The following is an 18,503-nucleotide window of genomic DNA, read 5'->3' on the forward strand; positions in this document are numbered from 1 at the left end:
ACAAATTATGGTGACTTATTAAACTTCAAATAATGCCAGAGATGATTGAAAATATTACATCTAGTGGTTTTGATATTGAAACTAAGGCATATATAACGGTAGCCATCGAATAATTATCAAATAAGAGCGGTACTTTGATACAATTCGAAGATGCTTATAAAATATTGGCAAAAGCTAATAAAAAGGTTTTTTGGTTTTCCGTGATTTTTTTATAGTTATAAAATCAGTAGTATTTATTTATAATATGCGATAAAAATTATTTGTTATCACAATAGTCAACCTTTTACAACTTTCTTGATAAAATTAAAAAAAAATATTTCTAAAAAAGTTTCTCAAAGATGACTATATCACGCATAATTATTTATCAACTCATGTGCAATAAACCTAGTCCTAGTTATAAATACATGATCTAGTATCACCAGATTACATCTGCTTAACGCCTAGCTCGACTAGAGTACGTTCGAGTTTGATGAAGAGACCGATCGGTGCATTTGGCCATGTGTGTATGTGTGTGCGTCGAGAGTTCGGCTGTGGGGGGCACCAGTTGGGGGTTGGATGGGGGATGGGGGCGCAGCGCCGGGGATTGGGGCTGAGCCCGCTGCGGGTGCCAGTGATGCTGCGGCCGGCGGCTCCCGCGCGCGTATCTCCATGATCATCCGCAACATCCGTAAAACACTTCGACTCGAGAAAACGTGAGAAAATCGGTCGATTGAAACTAATCGTAAAGAAAAAGTGACTTGGTATCAAAAAACGACAAGTCCGCGGTGCTAGTCGAGCGGACTTGACGAGTTTTGATGTGACGCGCCTTATAAAACTAGTATTCGCTATGATTTTTTCATATTTTTTTTCTTTTAGTCAATTTTATTTTATTATCACTGATGTTATTATTTTGTTTCATACTCATGTATGCTCTTATTATTATTTACCATATAATTGTGGTTTAAGCAAAATTAATATTCATTCATCAAAAGTATGTAGCAACAAAATAATTAATTTATAATTTGGGTTATAGAAAACGGAAAGCGACAAGTCCGCGAAACGAATGCGATAGCGAGTTGAGCGGACTTGCCCAGTTATGATGTGACTCTCCTTATAAATACTTATTTGTTCGTTGTAACATGATAACATAACAAGCGATGGCTTAATGAGTTACAGCAAGGTAACAATCATCCCAATTAAGTAAAAATGTTAGAGTAAAACCAAACTTTCTAACTTAAAATATATTTAGCACATCGTGAACGAAAGCTCTAACCAATTCATAACTTTGTTAATATTCGTTTTAGAGGAAAAAGCAAGAAAATTTCATACACTGTTACTATAAAAAGCAAAAGATAATCTTCTCTTTTCTATTAAATTTATATATTATAATAAGTCTACCTAAATCTTTTAATTAGCGCCAATAGATTTCTATAATTACAATAGGAAAATAAATGTTCCATGTATTATTCCATATAAAATAACACAATTTCAATTTGCTTAACAAATATAGTCATCTCCTAGTTTTTTTGATAACAAAAATTCGGTAATAAATTAATGGCATTTGTGCTATTTATCGCATGAATGCGGTACTTGATTGTCATTTTTTTTCTATAGACACAGTTACAGAACGATATGTTCATTTTATATGTTATAAATCTAACTTAAGTATGGTACTTAAGCTTTCGCAGACTTACATATCTCCGAGTTCTGTTTCATTTGTCGGTTCCAAATTCTCATTCTAACACGAATATCAAAATATCTGATAAATTTTTACATTTTCCGTGCATTCACGGTCTTTTGAGTCGTCTTAAAAAAGTTTGATTTATAACTATACACTTAATTAATATATTTAACGCGTATACGCAGTTCTTAATTAAAAAGTTTTGTATGTATGCAAATTTAGACTTTAACATTACAAATGTTTTTAATGAGATTATATGTATTTAAATTCGTAAGAAAGAAAATATATATGTTTAAATATTATAAAAAATGATTCAGTAGTCATTGGGAAAATGCGGACGCAAAATTTTGCGATAACTACATACCCATCTCCATAAAAACTATTATTCTCATCTAGGCTTTTTATCTATTACGTTTCAATCTGAATGAAAAAAAATCTGTTGTGTTCAAAATACAAGTAAAATATTTTTTCTATGCTACTAGAGAGGGATTTAAATGTATACTGTACATTCACATGAGTGTATTCTTGTATGTTGTGAGTTTATGTGCGCAAGTTAAAGCTACCTGAGGTTTTTATTTGTGATTTTCTGCGTACGTGATGCTATTGTATGATATAATCTGATAAAAGTTTGTGCCTTCGTTTTATTACCTTTATCTGTGTTTAATACATATATAAAGTAAATATAAATATATATTTGTAATGTTGGATCTGATATTTATTGAATAATGTCGACAATTTTCATGTTTAATTTCAGATTGTATCATATTAAGGGTTTAGTATTAATGAGGATTTTTATGGTAACTGATATTGAGGTTAATCATTGAATTGTTTTAAAAATGTGATTTTAACAAAAAAATATGATAATTTTTAAAAATAACTAAGAATAAATTAAACTTCTAAATGCATCAATTTTGCACTTTCTAAAATTGTTTTTATATTCTATTCTTATTCTATTATAATTTGGTATGCTTATGTATTGTATATTTTTATGAGCAAAATAACAAATAAAACTTATCTATGTACAACATCGCTAAGGTGTTGAAAAATTAAAAAAATTATAATATTTTCTTCATTAAACATAACATATAATATTTGATTCATTATTTGCATGCATTTATTAAGTTAATTGAATCGACATTTCTCAAAGTTATATTTGTTAAATAAAACGTATGGTTGCCTTCTTACAAATAAATGTTAATCTAAATTTTAAACTCAAGTGGACGAAATGCTAAAGAATGCTTTCTGTGCGAACAGAAATATGATTTTACATTAGTCTTTTGCCAATTATTTTATAAATATTCATTTTCTGATACGGTTTTCTATCCGTCGTTAAGGATTCTTTATGTGCAATGATGCATACATTAAAAGTAAGTAACTATTTTGATCTCCATATACATCCTAAATGGTCATCGTCTAGTTGATCTTGCACTAAAATTAAACTGTGTACTTTTAACGCATGTGTCGACATCTCTTATGGTTAGGTTGTAATGAAAAATCGTATTTGGTTTTTAATTTAATCATGATATTTTATAAACATTCTTATATTCTTTGTGATGTATAACATCAAAATAAGATGTTCAGCGTCTTTTCTGAAATTACAAGAATCAGCGAAAAAACATCACTTTATGTTTATAACATTTTATTACAATATTGCCTAAATTTTTTTTTATAATATTTGTTATCAAAAATATATGGCAAAAACATGAACATTGGGGTATAAACGTGCATTTTGATAAGGCGACTAGTTAAAAAATTTAAATTCCTTCAATAATCTTATATCTTAAAAATTTTAATTCCTTCAATAATCTTATATTTTATTTTGTGGCATATATATGCCACAAAACATATCTTGTTAATCTTTTATTAAAAAAACAATATATTTATTTTTTTACATAAATTTAATTTATTGTGTTTAATGTGAATTACATAGTTCGGTTCAATTCCCTTTCATAAAATCTTCTCGACTTCTTTCCTTGCTGTTAGTATCTATGACTGAATATCGTTTTTTGAGTAACCACAGATCAACGTACTTTGAATAATCGAAGAGTTTCATAGATGGTTTAAGTTTGATGAATTCATTGCTGAAATTATCTTTTGACTAATGTTTGGTTGGCAATTAAATTCATCTGCAAAAATCTAAGTTATATTTAATTAAAAACATAGAAATAATATTTGTCTGTATTCAACGTAACAGTTTTTCTGGATATGTCTTTTAGAAAATGTATTCATTGAATTTACAAATCATTTATCTTTCATTTTGTTGCAGTTTAATTGACAAGTTTATAATTTCCACTTCAACACTCGTTTTCGATTGACAATAAAAGATTCCTTTCTTAAGCCCTTTTTGTAAGATATAACTCAGGCCCAAAGCTCTGTATTTTTTATTAAAAAAATTGTATTTGTATTTGTATTTATATTTTCTAATATGCCTCACTTAATTCTGATAATTTTCAGAGAGCTTCACAAATTAATTCTAGGTCCAATGTAAATTCTTAAGAAGTAATTTTTATTTTCAAGTCATCATAAGTGCATACATAATTTTTATTTCTAGTAGATCAAACATTGCTTCTTAAGAATAACACAAAAGCGGTTTACTATTATTTCACACAGCCAAAACTATACGCAAACTAAACGACACCCATCGGGTACTAAAATTCTTTTTATTGTCAGCAGCTGAACCCCAAGCAATTCTGCACCTAAATGCAACTCTACTATTCTTGCCGAAGCATAGTATATGACAAAAAGTTTATCAATAAAACATTTGAATCAATTTATTTATAAAGATTCTTTGACAGCATCACAGTAAAAAACACAGTAAAAAATCAAATACTCCTTCTGTCGGTAGTTTTTATAGTTCCATAATATAAGTCTAAGAAATAAATTTACCGGTGCATACATTTAAACACCTACAATACAGAATCGAACATCTACTATAAGTGTAGCATTTTGGCATATTTTGGTTAAATTATCAATTGTCAATAACATTTTACTATTGGATTAAACAATTTCTTCAATTAAAGATTTTATAAATTTCTTCATTTGTATATTAGCAATGGTAACACACGCATTCGTAAAATAAACAATACGATTAATTTTAATTTGGTGGCAAATCAATTTTAGTTGCAAAATATTGATTTAATTTTGCTACTTTATATGCATTTAAACAATACTTTTTGTTGAGATTAAAAAACATTTTCAAGAGTAATTTTAGCAACTATTTCTAACGCTGTTTTATGTGCAGCAATTTTTTTTGGTTAATTTTTATTTAAGTGCGCTTGACTTCCTATCTTAAGGTTGGTCCGTTCTTTGGAAAGTTTTATTTTCAATTTTCGGTTGAACTTTTCCACAAAGCATTGAGCCAAGTTTAATTTTGCAGATACAGAGCCATTCATATTTATTTAAAAAATATTTTATTAATCACATTATTCATTTGTAGTTTAACTTTCAAGATTATATTCAATTCGAATACACGTAGATCAAATATTACTTTAAAAATTTGGGAAAAATGTGTCAGAACGCTATTTTAGTGCGTTCTATGACAAAAAAGCACTACCATTAACCTATTATAAAAATATATTGTATCTAGTGTCTCCTGTATATAATAAAATATGTAAATGATATAAACTTATTATGAAATCCAATCCAATGTTACCCCACAGAGTCTTATCTCATATATCTATTTATCCTATCTACATAATTTCATTCGACAATCAGACGTACCATCACAACTGACATAACAATTTCAGACATCATACATTGTATTTCAATATTGTTAATGGGCTCGCATTACAAATACTTCCGAGCCAAATTCTATACTTTGACCGTAACAAATTTATGAATATTTGCGCATATACATATAGAGTAGATATAATGATATCGGATAGTATGAATATAATCGATTTTTTGGCTGTGTGTATTTGTCGAAACTTTCCGAGCCTCCCGGAAGCATGATTTATGATTATCCGGCGTGCAGACGTTAAGACCGGAGAATGACCTAGAAAGGACAGCCGAAACGTCGGCCTGGCGTAAATCATGCAAAATTACGAAATTGTGTAAATAAGTTGACGAATTTTTATTTCATTTCAGAGCCTTAACGTTTAAACAGATTTTTTGTGTTTTTTCAGTCTTTCGATTAAGATTTGTTCATATCAATAAATGATTAAGACGTAATTAAAATATCTTTATTTTTATAGTTTTCTCATTAGTAAAGATAGTGTATCATATATATAATCAATTCTATTACTTACTGGCTCATAAGCATTTATTTTTAAATCTATTCTTTATGTTTAAGTTTTTACCGGATTTATTCAACACGTTACTTAGCGTTTTGAGATGTGAGGGCTTTCATATCGCGCCTTTTCTTACTCGCATCTCGTTTGCCAACGTTTCGACCACCGATGTTGGGGTCATCATCATGGGCGTAATTTTGACTTTATCTTGAGCTATGTCATCCTTGACTCGATCTATGCATATCCAGTAAATTAAAATGTATTTAAAAAAAAATTTTAGGTTTAGATAAAGACAAATACAAGTTCTATTTTTTTCAAAAACAAATTATTTCTTATATAATTTTTTTCGATTTGTTTTTAAAACCTGAATTGTTATTTTTATATAAAAACAAGCTTGTGTTCCGAATATCGTTATTTCATTTATTTTAATTTTAATTTTTGTGTATTTAAATTTTCTCTGGATATATGCTTGCAAATTAAATTATAAAAAAAACAGCTAGGAAAAAAATACGTCCATTAAATACACAGTGCAGTTTTGCATAGTGAATTTTGTGGCACTTGTATTTCTAGTTTTATTAAAATATGAACACGGATGCTTAAAAATATTTCTTTTATTAATATAAAATATGTTTTTTTACTGCAGAATGCTTTGCATAGTATTGTTAAAAATTATTTATCGGTTTGTTTTAACGCGTTTATAAATATTTTAATTCTTATATAAAATATTTTTTTAACATAGCATAATGTTGAAATGAATTCGTAGAAAAACAGCTTTTAAAAAGTGCTCAAATATAAATATGTAAATAATACATTACCTTGTACGTTCCGAAGCTCTCGTATAAATAAAAGGGTTGTGTGTCGAAGAACATTTTTTTGTTGAAAATGTGTGTTGAAATCACGACCTCTTTTGTGAATATTCATACGTAGGCTTTCATAATGTATAAATCATTCGCCACAATAAGGATGCTGTTGCTACTGTTGAAAAATCATAATCAGATTTAACCCTCGTTCCTCGACGATCGGTTCAAACTTAACCGGAATAATTAATGCAAAACCGCGCGTTGGTTACGTGCTCTTACCGTATAATGGATTTTACATTGCAAACACAAAATTTAGATTGGATTTAGCCAAAACGACGTATAGCCTGTTAGATGTTATCGAACAATTATCGAATGGATGTTTAACTTTCGTTCATATGAATAAATGTAATAAAAAAATTGTTTGCCATAAATATCAAGTATCATGTCTAGATGTCGTTTTGATGTTTTTAGAACATCTGCACGTATGTTGTATGTTATAAATTTCATAAGTTTTATAAATGCGTTGTTATTGTTGTGAATATGGTAATTTGATTGTATCCGTAAACAACGCATTCAATTTAAATTGGTACATATTGTAGTAAGGTGTATATTTAACCCAATTTAATTTGAGTGTGCATATTCCACGAAGTGTTATTGCAATGGAAATTAAAATAATTATATGATTTGCTACTATGATTTAAAATTTCAGCGATTTATTTATTATTAATAATTTTTATTAAATCTTTAATTTTAACTTGGCTGGCGTGAGCCCAACGCGTTACAACCAGGTAAATCTGTACCAACTGTCAATCAGATATATTAAATACCTACAATAATTAACCGCCTACATGAATGTGTAATATAATTTATTATCAATAGATTTCACTGCAGCTAAGGTCGTTTTTTTTAATAATAACGCATATTTTATAAATACAAAGTTTAGTTCCGCTGCCGGAGCTCGAACCCACAACCTCAGCGTTGCTAGTCTGAGACGTTACGGACTAGGTTATTCCGTCCTTAATGTGATTTTTAAGAATGACTTAATAGTTACAATAATATTGAATAAACTTAATATTATTAATATTATTTAAATCAACTGGTTTTATGGGTTTTAATATATTATTATTATTATAATTAATATTTAAATATATATTTTACCTTTTTAAATATTTTTTTAGAATTACAATGGTATTTGGGTATTGTATTTATATATTTAAAAAACGCGTATTTGTACAAACAATAAAATAAAAAAATAGCATTTTAAAATCATTTCTAAGTTATACTAAATATATTTAATAGTTTCGAACGATAAATTATTTAGTTATTAGCAAAAACCTAAAAACTATAAAATTTCCATTTTGTAAAATAATTTATTTTTACAAATAAATACTCAATACAGTATAACATAATATATCATAACAAGTTAAAACTTAGGTACATTAAAATAACTTTATATTTATAATTTGAGTTGATATTCACCTGTATGCGACAAGTTTTTATTGAAAACAAAGTCATAAATCGAAAACAATAAAACGCCAACATTAAAGACAACCAAAATTCTTAGAGGCTTTTATGTGTGTCTAGAATAGAACGAAACAACTTTTATTAAAAAAATATATTTGTACGTATTTTATAAAGTATATCAAATAAAGCAATAACAGATTAACTATTTTTCTTCAAAACTTAATTTCTCACTTTTTTGTTTTACATAAGTTCGTATATTTTTGCAAAATATTTTTTCAAAATTTTAAATGAGCAAGGGTTAACTGCATGTTAAAGATCTAGCAGTGATTTGTTAACTTTTATTTAATACACTTATTCTTGTATTGTACACCAAAACCAAAGAAACACTATATGCTTTTGTAAAATTTAAAACCATTTAGATATTTATGATTCTTTTAGCAACTAAGAAAAATAACTGTTATAATTTATTAGTATATTATCAGCTATTACTAATATAAATCAGATTTTTCAATAAGAAAACATAATGCACTAGAAAAACCACAGTAAAGTATATCAGAGATAATTTTCTGAACATCACACATGATATAAAAAATTCTTGAAGTGTACAACAATGGGATTATACACCCTTTACAAAATACTGTAATTATTTACAATAATATATTATAGCAATAATTATGTTACAAATATTATTTATATATTTTTTTTAACCATTAAGTCGTAATGTTAAAGCTATTTTTGATAATAAAAACATATTTTAATGAATGGAATTTATATAGAATTGTTTTTTTCACAATTGACGATTTTTTTCTAAAATCATTATTATCATTTAGAAAATATATAACATCGTGATAGCGATAATTTAAAACCGTTCAGTTCAATGTCCAAGATTTCAACCATTTAGCTATTGTGTTTGAAAAAAGCTTCTTATCGAATCTTAGATTTCTTTTTTAGATGTAACAAATGATGAAATGGATGGGTGGAAAATCGTTCGAGTGTTTCAAATTAGGGCGTCTACTTTGCGTTTCTCAAAAGGTCTCATAATGATGGTTATTGTGTCCACTTTTTATACAGTAGATAACGCCTATTCTCGGTGAAAAATTGCACGTAATGAACGGTCAAAGTTAAACGCGACGGAAAATCTGCGTATGTTTGTATGTGGGGGCAAGAGGCGTAACGAACGGTCGGTTTCAGAACCGAAAGTATTCGGCCGTGTGTGCTAGATGTTTGAAAAGGGTCTGAGGGATTTCGATGATATGTAAAAAATGTACAATAAATGACGAAAGGGCGTTTAGAGTTTATCATAAAAAAATTCGCATGTGAGGTATTTTCGCGTCCGACATTCTTTCGGGTGGGTCGTTTTTTGGACAGGTTATGACAATGTTGAACAAAAATATTTTGCAGTAGATATCACGTATACGAATATATTTTTAATTTTTGCAAATAAATCATAGTGCGGTATAAAATTTTTAGAGTATATTAGTAATATCTATATTATAAGCTGGCAATGCAAAAATATAAAATAAACATATTTTAAATACATTTAATAATAAGGAATAATGCTCAATAATAACATATATTAAAAGCTCTATTTAACCATTTACGCGATAAAAAATATCAATATTATATTAAAAAATAATAACTAGCCAAGATATTTTTTCAGAACATAAAAACAACAAAAAAATACTTTATCTAGAATTTTTTTTTCATACATGTTAAAATGCATCTAATTACGTTCTTATTAATATATTTATATATTTTTCTTATTTTAATTATCCATTTTTATAAAATTTACCAGGCTGTTGTTTTTCATATAAAGTAAATTTTTTTTAATTAATACAAGTAAAAGTGGAAAAAGGACTTAAAATTGTCTTTTACATATTATAATCAAATATAAACACACAAATAATATATGTGTCTTTGTTTTGCAATCTGTCTTCTTATCCTGACATTTAGCAAAACTTTTCTCTTTCTTCCTAGGAAATTTTTATTTTCTAATCTTTGTAAATAAAAAAGTTTGAGACATACTACGGAACATCTAATATCTATCTTAAAATTTTTATTTTGAAACTTCTATAATATGTTGAAGTACCTTGCTGATCCCTAGAGTTGAATACCGTACATACAATTTGGCTTAAGAATGGATTTGAATACAAGCAGCTTATTCTTCACTGTCAGTTGGGAGATTTAGCTTATTAGCCAAGTTTTAGTTGTTCTATTTTACTCCAAATGTAGGTTTTCCGGGTAAGCCTTCTATCGAGGTGCATCCTCAAGGTGCCCCTAGTTACTTGAGGTTATATTGCACAGAAGGAGGATTATTATCTTGATCTCTTACTACAAAAAAATATATAGTGAGGTAGTGTCTTTTTGATTTTATATTTTAATCTCATATGCTACATATGTATATTCAGAAAAGCAGCTGAGCAATATTTTCTCTCTTGTGGATTTTTAATACTTGATTTTCCACTCGGTGTATTTATTAAACTGTGTCATACTCTTGCAGAAAATTAATTTGGTGGCTTGGAATTATCTCTCGTTTCTGTAATATTGGATTTATTTTATGTAGCAATAACATAATACTAATCAGCCTGTAGGATATTTACATCTCCTAGGTTCTTTTGTGGTTTTGAAATAATAGTAACATTTGCTATCTTCCATTGTGATGGAAAATATTAGATTCTTATTAATCGCGTTAAAAATGTATTTATTTAAAAAAAAAATTTCAGTAGTCTTAAAACCACACTTTGTGTAATTAAATCATGCTTACGATCTTTTTTAAGGTCATTTTTAATTATGGAATTAAGTTATATTTTCTTTTAAGGATGTCTAGTTGATGTAATTATTCCATAAAATACTGTATTTATATTTTTTTATATTTTATATGCAGAATGCTGGAAATGGTTCGATAATTTTGCCAGGTGATCAAAGAATGCGACGGCATTTTATTTATTATTTATTGCCCATTTTATATTTTCCAGTTTAAATGGTGGTGTATTCATTTGTTGATGTTTAATTTTTTTGTTAATTTTCAGAAATAATAAATTGTGGCCTTAGTTACAGTTAAATTTGTTATATAGTGTTGTATTGATTTTTTTCCGTGGTCCAATCGTTAGTTTCTATATTCTTTTTAGTTTGCTTTTCTTTGTAAATTTTTGGTTAATTAATAGAGGTAAATAACCTGGTTTGATGTTCTCTTTTCTTGTGGGTGTTGCATCAGTTTTATGTGGTATCTGCTTGTGAGTAACTGCTTGATCCAATTTTTTTGCTTTAATTATATACATATATAATATAACACACTTTTTATAAACATTAATCTTGAGTAAATTATATTTGTTTAAAAATATATATATATAAAATAAAAAGGCGCTATACAAATCACAAGTATAATGTAAAACTTATCTAATTACTGTATCTTTTTTAATTTTAAATTTCTTTGAGGTTTACTGTTCTCATATTATTATAAACTGTCTGTGTAAGTTTAGTGAACATATAATAATTTTCGCTTTAAATAATCGTATATTTCATCAAGGTGTAATATATTATATGTGTCTTTAGTATATGCATGCTTTTAAAGAGCATTGAGTTAGACAAAATGGACATGAAAACATTGTTTAAAACTATCTAATTAACATTCTAAATCAACCCTTTCTGTCGTTGATATAAAAGTTAGAGTATTAATCTTAGACTATTTTTAGGTATTTATCACTATAAGAGGTTCGTTATATATTTTATCATTTAATATATATTTTTTTATTTTTTTTTAATAATTTACTAAAAGATTTTTTCTGTTACGTTGTTAAAGTTATACTTCAAAGATATATAAAATTTAATATTAATTTTATTACATTTTTATATATTTATAAACATATTAAAATTTTGAGTCACAGGCATAAACCATATTTAATTACTATGTAGTAATACTTAATAAGCATATTTTTGTTTTTAGAACAAACTTTTAACGCATTATAAATATATTAAATAACATTTATATGATGTTTTGTATATTAAATCATAAAAATAATATAAATATCTAAATTTTGTCTCAGATTTCATATATACTGTTTTTTTTCTCATCGAACGCATTTCTTTGGCTTTTTTGTTATAATACATTTATACGTATATTCATTCTTACGCCCATTCGTTTATCCCTTGAAATGTGTTGCCATTTCGCTTCTACTTTTCACGGATCATTAGATTCGCATCTCTACGAAAAAAAGGATATGAAATCATCATCCAAGAGCGAAAATTATATCCTCTATCCGCATTTATAGACCACTTGCACCTAAATTTTGGCACTCCTGGCCACAAGTACATTTTAACGTTGAGCCTAGAATGAAATTTCAAATTGCCATTTTTACGACGGAGTCAAAGCTAATTAAGAAAACTTTAGCCATAACATCTCAGATTTACGGTGGCATCAGGAAAAAATACTCGCACGCAAAAAGTTCGCATTTATATGCTATCAGGACAACGATGGTTATTACATTTTTTTATTTACATATTTTTTCATTACGTTTCTTACTTACAATCTATTGTAAATATTATTAAAAAATCGGAATGAATTTAAAATTATTTGCCTGTGAAGATTGCCGCGTAAAACTTTTTTGTATGTGTCGTAATTTGAATACAAATAAATTACACTTTATTACATAAGTAAACTCGCTAAATTACGAGATGGCTATGTTAACAGCATCCTTTATTAAATTTTTACATTATCCTTTTAGCTCGAAACGTTCGGTTTTCACCCTCGCAGCTCCAACTTTATGCTTATTATGCTTTATCTTGTTCATCTCAGAATTATTTTTATTATTTTTATGTATGTATATATTCTTAGCACAGCTCTTGCCAAATCATGACTGACGTGTTTTAAGCTCCAAGCTGATACTGTATATATAAAATAATAATTAAAAAATACGTGACAAATGGCGTAAAGTCGTAATGTGTTTGTGGTGAAAAATGTGAAGACGTTTTATTTGGATTTTCATCGATTCAGTGCTGACAAGAATTCATCATGGCGGCGGGTGAGTTACTCAATTTTACTTTAATTTTATAATATAAGACAAAAACGATGTTTTGTTATTATATAATATTTGGTAGTCTTTTTGCTTCTAAATTAAAAAATAAGTTTATAAAATAAAGCTTATGTTTAATATGGAATTTTGTTATGTTGTCTTGATCTTCTGGCCAGAGTGCTTATGTTTCTTATGCAACAATTGAGAGATGTGGGTGCGTCTGTAGTCTCTATCCGTCTTCGAAGCAGAAGAGAGAAGCGGCGGCTTCTGCTATCTGAGATGGTCTAAGAAAGGGTTGGCCTATTTTTGGTTAGATTGAAGAGTTTTTAAAGATCGGATGCTTTAAAACTAATATTTTTTTTTTCAAAAATACTTCGTGAAAACCGTGGATAGTTTAAATAAATTCTCTAACAACGCTTCTTATAGAAGCTTTTTTTTAATTCGTGTCTCAAATTTTATACATATTTTGTCTACAATATTGTTATAAATTAAATCCACATATTTGGAGTAGAAGTGATATTTTTTGGCATATAAAATATTTATATGTAATGTCAAAGGGCTAAATATTTTTTGCCACTATCCTTCTTCAACCGTCCATTACTTAATATCTGTTATATCCTTATGTAATAAATAGAGATATTAATATGTTTTGTAAACCACTATAAATCATTTTTAGAAAAAGTATGAATTATTCACTTCATAATTATGTATTTAGTAACATTGTTTATCACTAATTAACTATTAAAGCTGTGTTTATTATGCTCTAGATAACGCCGGTTTGTGATTTCGTGAGGCAGATCCTTTATCTCCAGAGAATTTCAGCTGTCACAATAATATATTGCTTCTCGAACCATTGTTTTGTGACAGATCTTAATCATAATTATTAAGTTACTTAGCAGATATTTATCACACAGTTTTAGAATACACTCAAACGCGTTCCAACTTAGTAATAAATCAACTCTTTGCCCTTTTAGTAAAATTTCCATCTCTTGAAAAATTAAGACCTCAACTCAAAATCACGATAATCGCTAAACGTATGTTAGCTTACCTAATACCGATCTGGGCCATTTGCCTAATTCGGTCGAAAACACCTCCAAGTCTCCACCGTGCAATGCCATAAATCGTCTCATTGTACCCGTTCATCCTCCGAAAATCATCCCCCAAGAAAGAAGAACCAGTCCGTGATCCATTATCGGGTCACAAAACGCGAACGGTGATCCGATTCGCATTCTCCTCCCTTTTCGGGGGGTTAGTTGGTGGAGGGTTCGTAGAAAAAATCCGAACTCGTTCTCATCTCGCAGCTCATTTGTCTTGTCACTTTTTTTTCACGGCAGCGAGGCCGAAACGGTTGATTAAGAAAATTTCAATATCAGCAGATGCCGTAACGATTGGCGTAATTGAGTGTCTGGCGAGATATTGATGAATGATGCTGCGTGGATACCCGAGATGAACTAACTGAGTACTCAATTTTTTGCTCGTTTCAAATTTAAAGTATAGTTAGATCTAGATATATGGGAATATATATATGGTTCAGTGGTGATTAAGGATTTGAGAAAAACAGTTCACTTTATTTTTAATTAAGTAAATTACTGAAATGAAATAGTATATTATTATATACTATATAAAAACATTAAAAAGAAAAAACTTTTATAAATGTTAATAACATTTTTGCCACAAAGATTCATCTTGTTCTATACGAATAAATAAACGGGTTGGCAATTTTTTTGTCAAGTTATTACGTTAGTTGTTTTTAATATTTATACATTGCCAAAATATATTTTTGTAATTGCTGAAACATGATTTAATAGACACATTAAGTATAGTGATGCTGAGTTTTGGAATCTTATATATCAGAAAATCATGTTTATATTTTTTTGCCTTCAATGTTCATTGATCATATTTATTTTAATCATTGACGAAATTGTTATGCTTTCTCGAATGTAATTTCATTAATTTTAAAATCTTGAATATGAGAATAATTTAAATAATTTTATAACGTAAAATTACTTTTGTGGAATTTCAAGTAAAATATTATTAATAATAGTTATTCGAAGTTATCGTAAACCTTTAACAATGTAATAATTCATATTTTGACGAACCATCTCTGCTTTTTGAGATTATCACAATTTTAAAGTTAAAACTGGCGCAACACAATCACGGACTAATTTTCCAAATCTGAGTGTTTAATTCAACACTGATTACGTATTCCACATTGACGCAAACTTTGTTAATGTGGCGAATACTCACGAAAGCCTGATGGAGATAATGCGACTCAATTTGGAAACATTTGCAATTATGTTAATGATCCAAACTCAATTACCACTAAATTATTAATTTTTTTGTCAGCAGTATATTTAAAAATATATATAGTTATGAAATAAAACATCAAATCACATATATATGCAGTGTTTCTTTAATTAATATAGAAAATCTAAATGTTCAGTTAATTCCTTGACGCACTTTGTAATTCATTTCTTAAAAATAATATTGAAACTTTACTTAAAATATAATCAATAGTAATTTTACTTAAAATATGTATATTTTAATGGGAATATATTTTGTATTGTGTATGTACAATGTGTTTATTTTATTATTATAAAGTGATTAGTATTGAAGTGCGAGGATCATCCAGTGTTCTTTGTATCTTCTAGAAAAAAATTCAGCAGCAATTTAAAGCAGAAAAAAGTGCTGTTTAAAACAAAAAAATCTACTAATAATAACAGTGTTTTGAAGTGATTAAAATATCTCTAGAATTTAAGGTCAATAGTGCTTATGTTAATAATACTGCAATATAAAAAAGTAATTTGAAATAAATAAATATTTGGCAAACCTTGCTGTTTGGTGTTATTGCAGTAAAATAAATTTTTGTTGTGCAACATTCAAGAGCCACTTACACCGTTGGCATTTTATTATATAAGATGGAAAATTTTGTGAAATGAAAATCGATGCGAAGGAAATCTAGTGCAACGACATGAATGCGCCATCGCAAACCTAAAACACCGGAATATGATGTCGAATCTGGAGAATTATCTCGATCGAATACACTCTTCAGTTGTTTGCATAAGACTCAAGGTATTATACATATACTATGAAGTAAGGGATTTATCGTGTTGGAAAACACGTGTTGGCGCAAAAGCGCGAGATAAACAAAGATTTCAGAGGCGAGAGCTTTGATTCCATCAAGGGGCAACGCAGAATTAAATTCATAATAAAAATATGTTTTTTCCCCTCTCAATATTATTTTTATTATCTTAATTCGTTCTTTGAACTCTCACGACTTGACCCATTTTAGGGGCAAAGTGCGCAGTAATACCAAACTTTCAGGATAACCAAATTAGGCGACATAAAATCGGAATTTTATATCCGAAGTAGGGTGCCGATTTTTTTGTCTAAAATTTGTAAATAAACCCTTTGGGATTTGAAAATAAGGTTAATAAGCATATTTTGATATACATTCTCAGATGTAGTATTTAATATGCTTTAAGGTTATTATCATATCTAGTATACGATGCATATTAGTTGTATGATTAAACATTTTTTTCTGTCTGTCTCGTGAAGTGAATGTGCTGAAATCCAGACTGACAATCACATATAATTATTTCACCATACTTCTGCAGCCATTTAAAAAATGTGTTGTATTAAGTACTGGTATTCATATATAATTCCCGCAAATGGTTTTGTCTCCCGTTTTCAGTATAGGTATGATTATGACTATTTTTTATTTCTCAGGGAGTATTTCCTGTTTTCCTACATTTTTAATCATTTTATGTTATTTTAGCTTTGTACCTCCTTTATTTATTAGTTTAGCATTAAGATGCTTTTTTCATCTTTCTATTGCATATTTTTTCCCGGAGAGCATTTCTCTTTCATCGCATTTAATTTTCGTTGTTAAGTCTTGGCAAAACCTCGCAGAGCTTTATAAAGCGATTTAAAGGAACACGCACGCTTGATTCACACATTTTTGTTAAAAATTATAACACACCAATACAATTAAAATAACCAAATATATAATGTTAACGTAATTTCCATAACTAGTTATTTCTCATGACCACTGAAATTGTAATAATTTGTAATTTTAATTAAAATGGAAATAAATCATGTTTATTGGTGGTAAAAACTAATAAAATGTAAATTAAATAAAGAATGATATTAATTAAATTATTAACATAAAGTATTTTAATAAAGAAACATATTAATGTTGAAATGTGTGATCCTAAATATCCAAGTTTGAGAACAAACTCTGTAGCGAGCATAGGTTCCCCGCGTACACCGCTCTCGACCGCTTAAGCGCGGTTGCTCGCGCTGTTAATTATTTATTATATAATTCAGACAATAAAACGATCAAAGCAGTGCTTTTAGATAAATTTAATACGATTTTAATGGAACATAAATAAAAATAGTATATAAAGTTAGGTTGTTACCGGTAAATTTGTATGATCGATTTGCTGTGCTCCAAGACCTTTAAGGTTGTATTGTTTTATCAATTAACGGTTATCAGAAACAACGAATGTACTTCAAAAACAATTACCAGATTAGTAAGAAGTGATGGAATGATCGATTGAAGGCTTAGTTAGCTGTTGAGTTGTAATAATTTTAATAAATAATATATATATGAGCTATTATTAATTAGGGTTTTTAGTAGGCTAAAAAACATTTTATGTACGTATGCATGAATATAAAATTTTTATATACAACCTCATGTTTAAGTTCTTGCATAAATTTAATAAAATATGTTTTTTATAAATTGAATAATTCAAATATAGATGAAATACATTAAATATTAAAATCATATAAATTTTCACTAGTTCGTATTGCAATACAGAGTAGTAACGTAAAAGAGTAGCGTTAGAAAAATGGCGATTTTAATTATTGTATATAAAAATATGTTCAACGTTTTTTATAATGCTATAAGCACATCTATATTTAATACATTATTTGGTAAATATGAATTAATTATTTATATTCATATAGTATGTAATTGTCATTTTAATATATAATAACCGTTAATATATAATAAATACTTAATTAAATACAAATATAATTGTTATTTAATATTATTTTGTAAAAAAGTAAATATAAAGTTAAGTTTATTAAACTATTAACACCTAATAATATATTTACTAAAACAATTTTCCTATGAAAAGTAATATATTTTTCGCAATAAATAAGGTATACGTTGACATACAGAAAATCTCATTTTCAATGTAAGCGCCTTGAGAAAATCTTATTATATTTGACACTTCCATTTTGTTTTTGTTGAACACATTTATGTACATATATTCACTTAATGTATACATATATGTATATAGCAAGATCACATACAATACATATATGCTTCTTA

General features: G+C 27.8%; 1 protein-coding gene across 1 annotated transcript in view; it reads left to right on the forward strand.

The window, feature by feature from the left end:
• Nucleotides 1-622: 622 nt before the first annotated feature.
• The window catches only part of LOC148226240 (uncharacterized), a 182,033-nt gene continuing 164,152 nt past the window's right edge, over nucleotides 623-18,503 (forward strand). Inside the window, exons 1-2 of the mRNA XM_088204022.1 lie at nucleotides 623-692; nucleotides 12,985-13,171. Of these exons, the coding sequence (XP_088060148.1) occupies nucleotides 13,162-13,171 (10 nt within the window). The 5' untranslated portion in view covers nucleotides 623-692; nucleotides 12,985-13,161. The remainder of the gene's footprint in view (nucleotides 693-12,984; nucleotides 13,172-18,503) is intronic.

The sequence above is a fragment of the Plectrocnemia conspersa genome, unplaced genomic scaffold (assembly GCF_051122295.1).
Source record: "Plectrocnemia conspersa isolate PC_06_02 unplaced genomic scaffold, ASM5112229v1 ptg000014l, whole genome shotgun sequence".
Taxonomy (NCBI): Eukaryota; Metazoa; Arthropoda; class Insecta; order Trichoptera; family Polycentropodidae; genus Plectrocnemia; species Plectrocnemia conspersa.